We start from the raw sequence: 16,899 nt of genomic DNA on the forward strand, positions 1-16,899 counted from the left end.
TCACTGATTTGGTTGATGCATGTCATCATATCAAAATTGTGTAGATCGATGCTCATGATGTCAATCACTGGATTGTCTGGTCCAGACTGATTAGTTACAGACTGTCGTCATATAGCTGGGATACAAACAAACAAATATTGCTGTAAACATTTGTTTGACTATTTTCACTTATGTTTCTCTTTCACTGCTACACAAGTCAGGGCCTGGGCAGAGTCAAAACACTGACTTTATGATGACCTTGACACAGATTACATCAAAAACCTTTTTCATGTATTCCTCATGTATGTAACCTCAAACATATCATAAGTGTTGTTCATCATGGGAGTTTCTCTTATCATATAGCCTGCAGCATCCATTTGCCTGAGAAACAAAGCAGCAGTATAAGCGAGGTTCTAGCAAGAGTAAAATTCCTTGGTATCTTGGGCCTGAAAAGGTTTCTAGCTATTCACTAATTATCACAATCATTTCAACATACACCATACGCAAAGATATCTTTTGATGAAGCACACATACATCTGTTTCTTTTTAGGCTCCTGAGCATATCATTTGGGCAATACCTCCTGCCAAACTGATAACATAACTGGTGGTATGGTTGAGTGAGATGTGTCAGATTAGGGGACATCAGTTACATCAAGCCTTTTTTCCAGTATATTAGCCAGAATTTACTTACTGATGAAGCAACAAAGAAACTAAGGATTATAAATTTAGTCCAGTGTTGACAGAGATCTTGATAAGTAAGGATCCGGTTTTGCTAGATTCCAATTTGGTCTAGATCAGCCAGCATACATTAGTCAGCCCATTGACGTGTTTAGAAAGGCCTGCCTACTGTAAGCCTGCTAGGAAGTATAGCCTGTCCCCAGGGATTAATTAAAGCCATCTTAGCCTTACGATGTGCGTCATACAGAGAGTCGGACAGTGTCGACAGCTGTACCACAGAGATTTGGACACCTGGGGCTCTGTAGGAAAAGGTTGTCACGATACGCATAGCTCTAATATCAATACATATATCGATACATATTCCGGTACTTGAATTACAATACTATACATATCGCAATACTCCGAAATTCTCCATGCTCCATAAGAACTAATTGACATCACACCATGAGCTACTTTACATAACACCATGAGCTACTTTACATCACACCATGACCTACTTTACATCACACCATGAGCTACTTTACATCAAACCATGAGCTACTTTACATCACACCATGAGCTACTTTACATCAAACCATGAGCTACTTTACATCACACCATGACCTACTTTACATCAAACCATGAGCTACTTTACATCAAACCATGACCTACTTTACATCAAATCATGACCTACTTTACATAAAACCATGACCTACTTTACATCACACCATGACCTACTTTACCAACACCATGAGCTACTTTACATCAAACCATGAGCTACTTTACATCAAACCATGACCTACTTTACATCAAACCATGACCTACTTTACATCACACCATGAGCTACTTTACATCACACCATGACCTACTTTACATCAAACCATGAGCTATTACACATCAAACCATAAGCTACTTTACATCACACCATGAGCCACTTTACATCAAACCATGACCTACTTTACATCAAACTATGAGCTACTTTACATCACACCATAAGCTACTTTACATCAAACTATGACCTACTTTATATCAAACCATGACCTACTTTACATCAAACCATGAGCTACTTTACATCAAACCATAAGCTACTTTACATCAAACCATGACCTACTTTACATAACACCATGAGCTACTTTACATCAAACCATGACCTACTTTACATCACACCATGAGCTACTTTACATCAAACCATGACCTACTTTACATCACACCATAAGCTACTTTACATCAAACTATGACCTACTTTAAATAACACCATGACCTACTTTACATCACACCATGAGCTACTTTACATCAAACCATGACCTACTTTACATCACACCATGAGCTACTTTACATCACACCAAAAGCTACTTTACATAACACCATGAGCTACTTGACATCACATCATGACCTACTTTACATCACACCATGAGCTACTTTACATCACACCATAAGCTACTTTACATCACACCATGACCTACTTTACATCACACCACAAGAGCTATTGCCAAACAACTTCACCAGCTTTCTACAGAACATATGAATGGTGGATGAGTTAAAGGAAATTTACATAAAAAAACCAGTCTGTCAGTCTTCGGGTCACAAATATTGTCTTCGCTTTACAAAAAATCCAATTTACTTCTTTTCATGTCTCACTTAGAACAAGTATGCACGCTCAACTCTATTGGTTAGGGAGAATGAAATATTTACATGAACATCAAGCAACTGTCAGTGCTTTGAAGTCCATCTAGCTGTAACATAGCTGTAACAAGCAAGCATTTACCTCACTGTCGAGGGTCGTGACAGAAGCTGATGGGTAGACACACCTTCAACATGGAGAAGCCAGTGAAGTGTCTGCCAATATCCATTGGTGTGTGTGTGTATATAACAGGTAGATTTATTGATCTCAACTAATGTTCCCCTACACTACTGACTGAACACATCTATTTCCAGTTGGACACTCATAAGAACACATGATTGGTGAACCTGATGGACTTCCTGCTCAACCAAAATAGCATGTACATCAAAGAAATGGCAAATGTGTTTACTCATGAGAAGTAATGGGTAATGATTTTTGCAAAGGTCCATCTATCATGGAACTGGGCTTGTCTTGATGAACATGTGTACACACCAGTCGACTGCCTCGATACAAAGTGTCTCTGTGTCTCAGACTTCACCACCAGTGGCATGCTTAAACCTGAGTGGGAACACAGGGGCAGTCATGGACCACAAGTTACTGTGCAGAGTTGAATCTCTTAGGCATGCCAGAATCCCACAATCACGGATTTGAACCCCAGGTTTGCCTTGATTACATTTCTAGGTTTGTCAGCCACATACCAATGCTCTTGGTTTTCACCAAGAGGTAAATGTTTAAAACCTGCATCACTTCAGACTTTCCTCCCACATTCACACCATGATATAACTGAAATATTGATCAAACAAGCTCATTCACTCACTAAGCCAAACCTAAAACCCCATTCTCTTAAAGACAATTTGAATAAAAAGATTAGGTTTCATGAGCCAGCCAACAATCAGATATCACTTGAGTATCACAAATGAGATATTCCTGGTGAACAAACAGTGTCCAGCTGGAGTTACTCCAGGGAAATATCACACCACTGATTCTCCACCACTGCACAAGAGAAAGCTTTGGAAACATTAGTTCTGTCACATACTGAAGGACTACAAGGAAATCAAGTGATGATGGGTTTCTGAACAAAAATCTTCAGTATCTTCACTGACATATTTCTCTACACATTCAAGTGTGATCTTCTCAAGCTGGAAACAGTTCCTGCACTGATAGTATTTCCATGACACCATATGATAAACCTTCAGTCCCTATTTGCATTCATATTTCCCTCCTGGGTAAATGGCTTGGACAATATAATGATACTTGATGATACACCCGCACTTGTTATTTTGCAATCGTGATGATCATAAACAAGAATGTGGAGAAGAATCCATTAGGACAGGCATATGTTTCACAGCTAAATGAGTGAGTGAGTGAGTAAGTGAGTGAGTGAGTGAGTGAGTGAGTGAGTGAGTGAGTGGCATCAAATAAACAGACTGTCCAGCGGTGGCTACTTAATAACTATCCATGGTTACAGAGTAACAAGTTCCATTTCTTAACACAGTTTGGCATGACGCTGCCAGAAGATCACCACCGACCTTCAACTCTCCAGGGAGACGCTCTATCCACTACACCACGGAGCTGGTTCGAATTAAATGATGTTATTAATCTAGAAGTTAACGATGACCCTCATTACACTGGGTCAGTTTTTCAGTTTGACACAAGTCACTATTTACAAATAGGCTTCAGACCATGGGGCACGGCACCCCTGTGAGTGGTCTTGTTACTTAACCAGGGTCAGCATATGTGGAATTAATTCCTACCATATATCCACAGTACTTGAGAAAAACTCTACCCATATATAAAACATGATAATGTTATAATCATAGCCATTATTATTTCAAAAGGGGAGAGTTGGCAAGCCTTTGTCTGGCATAATTTTGAAAAGTATGTTTTCTTACTTCACCCGTCTTTGCCATCCAATACTGTTAAGTGAAGAAATGAATGAACATTTGCACTTGAAGAATACAGATAGACACATAAGTAGAATTTGTAATCAGTACACTGGGAAGTACATGCCTTGTAAGGAAATCCCTTGAGACATCAGTCGGTTCCAGCTGGTCTTTGATCTTATGTTCTTCCCATGTTTCATTCAACAGTAGCAGGAATACATGTTTTAAGTTTAGGTTTATCATATGGATTCAGTTCTGGTCTAAATTCTTGTAAATTGAGACTCAAGTGAATGAACACAAACCGTCATCAAACTGAGATAAAGTCAACCGTTCAATAAACATGAAATTACACACATTCCTTGAATTCTTTATACAACTATTTTATGTATCACAAAATGAAATAATGCATGAGTTGGGTTGAATGCCACCATGAGCAATTAGAATTACTCTGAGGTTAATGTGGGAGTGAAACCCATCACCACTGACAGACCAACGCATAATGTGGGAGTGAAACCCATCACCACTGACAGACCTAGGCATAATGTGGGAGTGAAACCCATTACCACTGACAGACCAAGGCAAAATGTGGGAGTGAAACCCATCACTACTGACAGACCAAGGCATAATGTGGGAGTGAAACCCATCAGCACTGACAGACAAAGGCATAATGTGGGAGTGAAACCCATCACCACTGACAGATCAAGGCATAATGTGGGAGTGAAACCCCTCAGCACTGACAGACCAAGGCATAATGTGGGAGTGAAACCCATCACCACTGACAGACCAAGGCATAATGTGGGAGTGAAACCCATTACCACTGACAGACCAACGCATAATGTGGGAGTGAAACCCATCAGCACTGACAGACCAAGGCATAATGTGGGAGTGAAACCCATCACCACTGACAGACAAAGGCATAATGTGGGAGTGAAACCCATTACCACTGACAGACCAAGGCATAATGTGGGAGTGAAACCCATTACCACTGACAGACCAAGGCATAATGTGGGAGTGAAACCCATTACCACTGACAGACCAAGGCATAATGTGGGAGTGAAACCCATCACCACTGACAGACCAAGGCATAATGTGGGAGTGAAACCCATCACCACTGACAGACCAAGGCTTAGGCTTAGAGATTGAGATCTTCAGATGGACTTCCTTATTCCACATGTTATCTCTGTATTGACATGGTGACAAGGCTTGTAGCATCATGTTTTTCCAATGACTAAAATTCTTGAAAAAAGCTGAAAAAAGGAGCCGAAAAAACAATGACACGTAGAAAGAAGACCGAGATGCCATTCCTCAGGATAAAAACAAGAAATCCTTCTGTAATCGTTCAAGGATACAAATTCAATATAGCCTGCTGTATATCTGGCAGGGATATGGAAATAATTGACTGTGGGAGGCAGAATATGGGAGAAAAACAAGCCATAATCCTGTCTTTGAGTGCAGTGGCGCTACTTGGTGTCAAGTGGAGCATGGACAGTGTCTCAGAGGTCTGGCCATTAGCGCCACCGCCACATGGGAGCCCACTCACTGACTGACCAGGCAGAAACCACTGTGTCTGTAACGCATGTGGCCAAATCAAGTCACATATCTATCTTGCTAAAGCTCCCATGCACTCCCATTTGTCATGTTATGAAAAACATGCACATACCCACTGACCCCGCTGGCCTGTGAACCTTACAAAATATATAAGAATTTTTAATACAGCAACCTGAAAATGCAAAAAAAAAGTGTAACGCAAATAATGCTAGAAACACAAGGAAACCATGAACTGACTCATATTCAAATTATATCAAGAATGTGACTTGATGAGTTATGAATTTTCAGTGACCAATGGTAGCAAGATATTTCATTTATTCATCTGATTGTAATTGTAGCTCTCTTTTATTAAATACAAATTTAAACTTGCATGTATATGCTGGGGAGGTTAACAATATTGTTAGGTTGGGCTGGAAAACAGGTTGGGTCTCTTGATAATCCGTATCACCATGATGTGATCCTGTCATGGGGACTTGCTCTTGTCCTTGGAAGTCAGCAGAATTGACATGTCTAAAATCTAGAAATCAATACAGGTCCGGCCTTCCAGACAATTAGGAAGATGTTCATATTGTAGTTTCACTGTTCCACAAGCCAGTCTCAAGCTGCTACACACCATGGCATACGCTGATACAGATGCAGCAAGTACCATTGGAAGCATGCATTATATAGCTGTCTGACTTGTTCCAGGTCAGCACATGTCATAGGCAGTTATATTGTTGCTCTGTCAAGATAGTATTCTGTAAGTGAGTGAGTGAGTTTAATGCCATTGACATGTACTTCAGTCATGATGTGGAAGGAAGGCCCAAAGTGATTGGGGTGTTGGATGATTACGACTCTCAAACATGGGTGTGCTGCTGACAAACCAAGAATCAGAATCAGGGCAAATCTGTGATTTCGACCTTTGATCTGTGGATCCTGGCACAGCCTGATGGTAGGAATGGTGTTGGACAATGCACATGTTAACCAAAGGTTTGTCTGGCCCATGCAGACTCTATTGCTTACATGCTGCTCAGGTATACCTTTAACACTGCTGACTGAAGTGTGAAACAACAAACAAACAAAACTTCAATCAATAAAAAGTTATCAGTCAATAAACAGTCACAGATCACACATTATACACATCACCAATTTCAAAAGCGCCATTGAGTGAGGTTTTGTTGTCGGTGACCTCCCTGCTGTGTGCATGAAGTTTGAACCAAGCAGCCAATGGTTGATAGTGTGAACACTAATCTTCAGCACCAACAGCATCTTCTACAAAAACACAGTTGTCACAAAAGAATGATCCATCAGTTTAAAACATTAATTGATTAATCACTACAAATATTAGCAATTTTCTCCCAGTGCTGACATAGTACAAATTTCAAACTCTAACTACAGTGATCGCTCGCTATTGCGCTACCAATGGGGTCCAAATAATTGGTGGGCGTTATAGACGATGAGCCGTTTAACCGAGGCCGAGGCGGGGGAGCGCGCTCGGCAAATCTCAAATCATCAATAGGCCTATGTGTTTATCTCACGTCACGTCAAAATAGTATATATTTTTATGGACCTAGATCTACCTGTAATATCATTCATTTATTAAATCTGTCATATTTCACAATGTCTGAAATACGTATTCCATTCTAATTTATCATTTTTTATCGATAAATTAAAAAATTATTCACTATTTCCCGCGATGTTATTGAAAATAAAATTCTCGGACACACATTTCGACAACGGGTCCGCATCGAACATGTCAAAGAGCAAAATAAAGACTATTTTAAGCAAATCTTTAAATATATTATACAAAGTGATAAATAAAATCAACAAAAATATATCTAAAAGTAATCAAACTTACATCTAAGTTATTATTTCCATCGTTTCGTGCGATCGCGTTTAATGTAAGTCAAATGACATCTCGGCTTTCGTCGCCTTGAATTCTCGGCTCGGTCACAGCGTTTAATGCAAAAATATATGCATGAAAAATCTTTGTCACAGCTCGTAACCTAGCACGATACATTCGCGAAGTTCCATATTTTTAATATATATCGTGATTTCCTGCTTAAAACGTTCAGAATAACACGATTTAACAAAAAATCTTTCGCTAACGTCTGAAATTTATCAAACACGAGATTTGTATCACAGCTTGATTGGCTGCCTGAGGTCACGTGCTCAAAATTGACCAATCACGAAACTTGTAGCAGATTTCGGCAAGAAAGCGTCATTAGAAACAAATTTTAATCCAATGAAATCGCTTGTTATAACTACGGGGAAAAAACAGGCGATGTTACGAAAGCGCGATTACGAAATGAATGACCGCCCTGTTGTGACAGCAACTATATGTGCGTGACAGTTTAGCCTTAAATTGGATTGCCCACTAATTAAGAATATAAACTTCACTTGTGGTTCTCTTTTATTGCATGCATGCGCTTCTAAGATCAAAGGATGTATAGTGTGAAAAGTTAACTAGTAGAACAATCGTATTTCCGGGACCTGCCGCGGATGTTTTCAAACAGATTATTAGAACTCCATTCAGCGATAAACCGTTGATTATGCAATGAGAAGCGTTATGTGCAAATAAACAACGGAACAACAATACAATCATGTCTGTGTAAAACTCTCAGTATTAAAAGTGTACATAAATTTTGGGAGCCATGCGTTACCGCGCGTAATAACCGAAGTAGCGCTTTATCGAAGAGCACTATAGCGAGCGATCACTGTATGGTAAAATAGAATTGGTCTTCAGCAACCCTTGCTTGTCTTAAGAGAAAAGTATGCTTGTCGTAATAGGTGACTAAAGGGATCGGGTGGACAGGCTTGCTGACTTGGTTGATGCATGTCATCGTGTCCTAATTGCGTAGATTGATGCTTATGACATCAATCACTGTATTGTCTGGTCCAGAGTCGATTGTTTACAGACCACTGTCATATAGCAGTTATATTGTCGACTGTGGCGTTGAACAACAAACCAACAGATAAATAAGAAATCTATGTGAGAAACTTTAAACATCAATATAACCAGGTTAGGCAAGCATTAAAAAATAGCAGAGATGAATTATTGAGAAACCATTCAACACTCAACACTCTCAAACTAGGAAGCCTCTCAATCATGAGAAAGTCAACACATATACTGCGGGAAAGAAAACTGTAGATTTGTGTCCAACAGCACCATCTATCAACAAACAACCTTGTTGAAGGTGATGAAGCAGAGAGGCCTACACCATCACAACACTGATCTCCCTGAGCCACTGCTATTTGCATCCAACAATCACACCTCCGACCTAGCATCATCAAAGACTGCCTCGCTCCTGCAGTTCACACACCTGGCCTCACATCAGTGAAGCAGATACGCTAATGACGTTACACCTCCGACCTAGCATCATCAAAGACTGCCTCGCTCCTGCAGTTCACACACCTGGCCTCACATCAGTGAAGCAGATACGCTAATGACGTTACACCTCCGACCTAGCATCATCAAAGACTGCCTCACCCCTGCAGTTCACATACCTGGCCTCACATCAGTGAAGCAGATACGCTAATGACGTTACACCTCCGACCTAGCATCATCAAAGACTGCCTCGCCCCTGCAGTTCACACACCTGGCCTCACATCAGTGAAGCAGATACGCTAATGACGTTACACCTCCGACCTAGCATCATCAAAGACTGCCTCGCTCCTGCAGTTCACACACCTGGCCTCACATCAGTGAAGCAGATACGCTAAAGACGTTACACCTCCGACCTAGCATCATCAAAGACTGCCTCACCCCTGCAGTTCACACACCTGGCCTCACATCAGTGAAGCAGATACGCTAATGACGTTACACCTCTGATTTGGAGGCGATTGGCAGGCCTTTATTCATTTCAAAGTGATGTGGTTGCCTGACGTTCCAAAATGTCTAATTAGGGATTGACTACTTGCTCTTAGGGGGTTACTGTCTTTGTCTCAAGGTTATATCCCCAAATTGTTTGTAAATTGTTCGGTTCCTCCTTGTGAAGACAAGAGTCATCAGAAGATAGCAAATCCCCACAATAGCAAAAAGCACCACTTCAGACCCTGGTCAGTACATGTACCAAGTTTGGATGAAAACCCTTACATGGTTTCCAAGTTATGCTCTGGAAATGAAAGGACAGGACAGGACAGGCGGACAGGCGGTCAGGGAGACAACCAGGCAGACCATATATCCGTGGGATAAAAATTATTGTGTATTTATAGCAGAGACCAGCAAAATATCTGGTCTTTAATAAACATCCCAGGCCTCCAGAATATTAAACAGTGGGTCCTTTAAAGTAAAGTCTTTGTATAATTATCTTTTCTTTTATATAAATTTAGAACTGACAGTTCTTTTGCATCTCGTGTCCCCTGATAACAACCATGATTGTGGACATTCATTAGAAGGTGGTTCCTATACGATGATAACATTAATACTGCTTTCTAAAATTGTCATTCAAAGATTCAAATTTATTAAAAGCAGATCTTTTCTCAACAACACCAATTTTTGTCATTTTTTAAGGGAATTCAGTCAAATAGGTGCCATGAAAATAAGATAATGGAAAAACGATGGAGGGTTGTTTTTTTCTGGCCAAGACTACATACTTTTAAAAAAATGTTTGTAATTAAAGTTTTTCTGATTTCTCATTTTACCATGAGACAATCTCTTTTAAAGCCTTATCATACTCTCAAAAACAGCACATCTACACATACAATATAATTCCTTAGTCGAAACTCAATTATCACGAATCAATAAAAGATATTAATGCTTGTGCATATCAATTTACAAGATCTAAACCACAAAATCCGATAGCACTGCTACTCATTAAACAAACATGACCAAGGCAAAAACATTTATTGAATTTGGCAGAACAACAATCACCATCTAATGTCGTGAAACCTGTTTAACGAATACAGATTCTCACCATTGCCAACGCATCAATACCAAAGTCAGATGAAATACATGCAACGATTATTCTTCCGAGTCCCCTGAAATGGCTACCAGATGTCAATCAATATGTCGCCAGTGTTGTCAGGAAGAATTATAAATCATGTGCATTTCACAGAATCATGCTACAACATATATAAATGATGAGAGTTAATCCTATCTGAGTCTTATCGATCTAGACTGTAATGTTTCATGACATAAACATATGATTAGCTTAATGAAAAAGGTTCATGCAGGAACAGTATATGATGGTATACATTTGCAAGCTTGTGAGAGGTATGGCTTTCTACAAAGTCCGATATTGGGAAGTTTTAATGAAGTTAACATGAGGAAGTTCATGTTTGATATGCTGCTGCACAGATGACTAGTGGGGTTGTAGAACTAGATTACATTTAGCACTACAACTACAGCATGGGCAAGTCAACATGACCATACTCTAAGTCAACATGACCACATTCTGTTACAATGATCCACACTTCACAGGGTTAATGAGGGTTTCACTTTGAATACACTTGTATACCGATTATGGTTATTAATGTGCAGTTATCTATTTAAAAAAGAAGTAATAATTATATACATTATTCCATAACATTTCCAAAATTTGAACATACTGACCTTTACATTTAATCACCTCAGCTTTAAAAATACAACAAAAGAACCTCCCGAAGGAAGGGTGAAGTATGGGATGTGTCAAAGAGTGTTGAAACAAGACCCTGCAGTACTTCCACACCAGTTCAACTTGCCTTATATCACTGTCATTTGGTGTGGAATTATTGAAACACAAAAACCGCCTTGCTATCATTGTAAACATTTCAACAAGAAGTTTGTCTTGATGAATGCATCGTGTTGATACCACTGGATTCTGTGCTACACATGTAGCTACAAATATGTTGCTGTATTATAACACAGGAAAACTGAACATTCATAGTTATTTGTTAATGTCACACTAACTGTGTCACGTATGATCCAATTCTTTAAACAATTTACCAATGGCTCAGCAGTGTGGATGTTCTAGCAACTAGCCTATTCAAGTCACACAAGAAAGCAATTATTTTCTTAACTAAGGTAATTGTTTACATCTTTTAAATTTAAAATGTAACTAGGAAATCTAAGAATTGAGTGAATGTGGTTTTACACCACTTTTAGCAATATCTAGCAATATCATGGCGGGGGACACCAGAAATGGGCTTCCCACATTGTACCCATGTGGGGAACCGAATCCGGGTTCTCGGCATAACAAGCGAACGCTTTAACCAATAGGCTACCCCAACACCACTCCAGAAATCTGTGATATGCTTATGTCATCAACAAATCCAAAAGGAAATGATGCATGTAAATTTCCCTTTTATTGAAATTGATTCCTGTCAATAACGCTCAACATGAAAGCAAAGCCTGCAGTACAAAAACATGGTACATGTTTAAACCAAGCCAGCGCCTTCTTCGACACATTCTCAATATCTTGCTCTCATCCAACTTTGATCACTGAGGAAGATACAGTTTCAAACAGATTCAAGGCTATAACTTTCACATCAGTCATTGAAGCTTCTATTTCATCTGACTGTCAAAATGAGAGGAGAGTCATTGTAGCTATGAGAGATCCACAACAAAAACTATACTGATGTCCAATATCAGGATGTTTGGCCCTCATGGTTCACAAATCTGCTGACGATGCAGTTAGGCCACATTGGTCACAATAAACATGCTGTACAAGAAAACAACATTTCATGGCAATCATTTATTTCTTTTGATTACACACATTACAAAACCCAGTTCTAAGATGCGTTCAAAGATGCCAAGAATGTCTAAATAGCTGGTGTGTTCACAGTAAACTACATAGAGGAACCCTTATTTCCCCAAGTTTGGTCAAGAAATCCACTTCTTCTGAGTGAGTTGGGTTTAACACCGCTTTTAACAGTATTCCAGTTATATCACAGCATGTCAGCTTAATGTGGGAGGAAAGCCCGAAGTGATGCAGGTCTCAGACGTTTACCACTTTGGTGAAACCCACGAGCATGGGTATGGTGCTGACAAACATAGAAACATAATCGGGGCGAACCGGGACCACTTCCTTGAAGTAAACCCAAGTTGTCGATGTCTCTCTACAGAAAGCTGAACCTGTTGGGAGATGTAAAACAATGTGTATTTCCTACTCACCATCTTTACACTGCTGGCCTGGGGCACATACATCACTCAGCAGGCAGCCTGGAACAAGACAGACACATGATAGGCAAAATTATACACACAATACACATCATACATACATTTGTCTGTTTGTTTGTTTGTTTAACGCTGCACTCAGCAATATTCCAGGCATATGACTGCATGGACCAGACAATCCAGTGATTGATACCATGAGCATTGATCCACATAATTGGGATACAATGACATGCACAATGATGTGCCAAGTATGGGTTGCTGAAGACTCTAACCTGGATCTTCACGGGTCCAGGATATATACATGATACACACATGTTACTAATATGATACACATGATACATACATGATACATATGATATACATGATTCACCAAAGATACACACAAGATACATAAAATACATGATACATACACAATACATGTAGCAGTATGTTTGAAAATAGTATGTTGTTAGATTTAAAAGCATCATTATATTAAACTACGACAAATTAAACTAATATTCTAAACCTAAATATTTAAAATTTATTTCCTTAAAATATCGTAATAACTTCAACACTTGCACAAATCTACTAGCTTCTGCAAATAGCTTGAGTGTTCAGCAACTTCTTTTTAATGTCATAGCTATTGTTACTGGGTCAGTTACAGGCCTCGCCTGTGATAAGGTTGTTATATTACTCCTCTGAGTGTAATGTGTTCTTAATTCAACTTGTGTGTGTGATATATATGTCTCATAAATTGTATATGATTAACTATGTGTAATATGTTAAGGGATTACTTAAAAGTATGTACGCCAAAAGGAATGAACTGTAAATCTGAATCCACTTATTCAAAAGCCTCACTTTAGCCCCTGGGTAATACACGTTCCGAGTTTGGATGAAAATTCTTTCAGTTTTCAAGTTATGCTACAGAAACTAAATACGGACAGACAGACAGACCAGAGGATGAGAATACTGGCTGCATTATATGCCGGGAGGATTGAAATTATTTGAAATCACATTGTTTCTTGCTGTGCTAGCTGTCTCTCGGCAATCCAAGGATCTGCTATTCATGGGTTTGAATCCATGATTCACGTTTAGGATCCTTAGTTTATCAACACCATACACATACTTGTAGGTTTGCCTCACAGGATAAACATCTGAAACCTGCTTCACTTCTGGCTTTCCTCCCACACTCATCGGCTATACCTTGCACTTCAGTAAACCTACACAGGAATGGACCAGGGGTTACTGTGAGGTTATCGAAATGCCAGCCCTTAGATAGAGAGGATGTCCCACGCTAGGCTGTCATGTCATGATGTATACAGGATGGAAGATTTGCTCAGCGTGTTCCTCCACTTGGATACAAGTACTGACAAGATACAATGTCATACTAGGAGTTTACCTATGATTCTGAACAAAACAGGAAGCCAACTATTGGAACATAGCTGAGAAGGTCACACGCTTCAGTTCAGCATGCTATTGTCAATGTCATATTTTTTGTTAACAATTTTTTCCACTTTAGTTTTCAGTATACAGAAGCCAGCCAACAACAAACTTGGATAGCGTCATAAATTTTTATTTATTCTGTACAAAATAACTGTGTACGAAAGACACATTAAACACAGAAAATTAAAATGGTGTCTCATCAGGGTATAGAAGTTGTATATAGTGCCTTTTGTGAAACTGAGACTTTGCATTGCAATTAAAATACTTGAATCAAATGTACTGGGACTACCAGTTAGCCTGAGTTAAGACCCCCTTTAACATGTTTAAAACAACTCATTTGCTCATATCTTTGCATTGATAAATTGTTCAAGTCCACCAATTATACTGCAGCAGATATCCTGATAGTATTTCCCTCTTAGACCAAGAGTATTGGAGGAAGCATAGTCCTGTGTGTGTGTAAGCACTACTGTTCTCCATCTGTACCCTATAAAGCACCTGTACCAGTGGGCAAACAGACAACACACACATTTTCAGGTGTAAATTACATGATTAGCGTGTTGCGACAGACTCAACGTTTTGTCTTGAAACAAACAACTCCACTGAGAGGCTCGAAGGTCTATGATCAGTTTTATGACCTCGATAGCACAAAAGCTACAATAAATTCAACATCAGTCACTGAATAAATCGCATCTCCCTAGGGTATTTTTGGCACTGGCTTCAGCTCCTTATCGACCATAATCTGAGAATTGGTCAATTCCTCGGAGAAGGAGCACCAGTTCCTTAAACAAACTAAACTCCCGAGAGTATTGACCACTAACGTGTGTAGTGATGCAGGCAAACCAGCGGATGTGTTTCACTGATACATATTTGTGTAGACCCGATGTACGTAGTTGTGGGAGGTGTGCCTCCATCAATAATAATCCATACCCTGTAGACATCTCATCACTCAACGGCAAGTTGACTCATTCATTTTTCAAACTGATGTTTACTTCACTGCTTTTAGTACAAACATAATTCCTCCTTTGACATCCGACTTTAACACACTTTGTTTCTGAGTGTCCGATCTCAAAGTACCACTCTTAGATGTAAGACAAATAGTCCCACAGAGCAAACACTCGAGACTGCAAGCATAATCACATCCTAACCAAAAACAGTCAACCCAGCTAAAGTCACCAGCCCCATCAAGTCATTTATAAGTTGTTGGAAGACCTCCACTGATAAAATGGAAGGCAGTGAGGAAACAACAGGGTGTCCAGTTCCTTCTACACACAAGAACTGGATCAATGCATCTGTTTGAGCTGAAAATCCCAACAAGTGTTCTGTAGTTGATTTCATAAAAAATCATTTTTGGTTTGACGATATAAAAAAAGTGAAGATAATTTGAACTTTGGGAGCACTGGGCAATGAGAAACCTGATCATTGAAACTAAATTACAATAAACATGTTTCTTAATGTTGTGAAATTGTTCAGTGACTTGGATCAGTTATATCATGTATTCCATGTCAGAAAATGTTTCATTTTATGTTTATTCTAATTGTGCTTTGTATTGCTCAGGGGAGGATGTCGTCAACAGCTTAAAAAAATTGTTGTCAGATCCATAATGTATGAAATGTTGCACATAACTCAACCAAGAAGCACATGATTTTTCTGAAATGGGCCTCTGAATATGTTTTATTAGTAGTAAAAAATGGTTGGCCTGGCAAAATAATGGGTCACTCACAAACAACAAACATGCTTACATGATGGATGTACTGTACTGTACAAAGCACACATCAAACAAGCACAGACACAGCTGGGAAGAAAAGCAGGATGCACTTAACATGGTTCATGAATGCAGATAATTTGTGAAGCAATGTGTAATTGGTAGCTGTGTTATTTATCTTGAAAACATATCCCCAACAATTTAGCTATGTGTTCATCATATGGTTACATGTTTGTTTGCTTCACAAACTGGGTGCGCGCCTCTCCGGCATCTGGTTCTGGGTGAGTGAGTGAGTGAGTTGGGTTTAACAACGCTTTTAACAGTATTCCAGTTATATCATGGCGTGTCAGCTTAATTTTGGAGGAAAGACCGAAGTGATGCAGGTCTCAAAAGTTTACCACTTTGGTGAAACCCACGAGCACAGGTATGGCGCTAACAAACCTAGAAACATAATCGGGGTGAACCAGGATTCGAACCCACAATCATAGGTTTCTAGTGTGCCCAGTGGATGCAACTTTGCACAGCGAATCACAGCGCCTTAGACGACTGGGCCACCCACGCCCCCGCATCTAGTTCTGTGCATGAGGTGATTAGCAAAGTTCCTGATTGGGCCTGTATGGATCTGAATATAAAATTCCCAGCTGGCATGGAGGACATAAGGAAACACTCCCTTCAGAGACATCTGAGTCTTACTGAAGTGTTGTGTCCTGGCAATAAAGCAAATTCACATTTGGTACCCTTTTTGGGAATTGAGGGAACAAGCTGGACCTTAACCCATCTGTCATTCAGACCCTGAAATATCCAAACACACATGCAAGTCTATAACAGTTTGTCAAATAGTGCAAATGAAGACATTCTTTCCTATTATATATCACGCGATAATTCAACACAAAAACATTTTAACATATTTTCATTTTAGAGAATAAATGTTGGGCTATTAAAGAACTCGAGCCTATTATGCATATCAGACTGGATGACGTTAATCCGACTATTATATTCAACAGAGAAATGG

At 39.4% G+C, this 16,899-nt stretch overlaps 1 protein-coding gene across 1 annotated transcript in view; it reads right to left on the reverse strand.

Moving 5' to 3' along the window:
- Positions 1-16,899, reverse strand: part of LOC124120940 (receptor-type tyrosine-protein phosphatase N2-like) — a 251,353-nt gene that overhangs the window by 192,527 nt on the left and 41,927 nt on the right. The window contains exon 2 of the mRNA XM_046483855.2: positions 12,761-12,808. Within this exon, the coding sequence (XP_046339811.1) occupies positions 12,761-12,808 (48 nt within the window). The remainder of the gene's footprint in view (positions 1-12,760; positions 12,809-16,899) is intronic.

The sequence above is a fragment of the Haliotis rufescens genome, unplaced genomic scaffold (assembly GCF_023055435.1).
Source record: "Haliotis rufescens isolate VD_foot unplaced genomic scaffold, xgHalRufe1.0.p SCAF_10, whole genome shotgun sequence".
Lineage (NCBI taxonomy): Eukaryota > Metazoa > Mollusca > Gastropoda > Lepetellida > Haliotidae > Haliotis > Haliotis rufescens.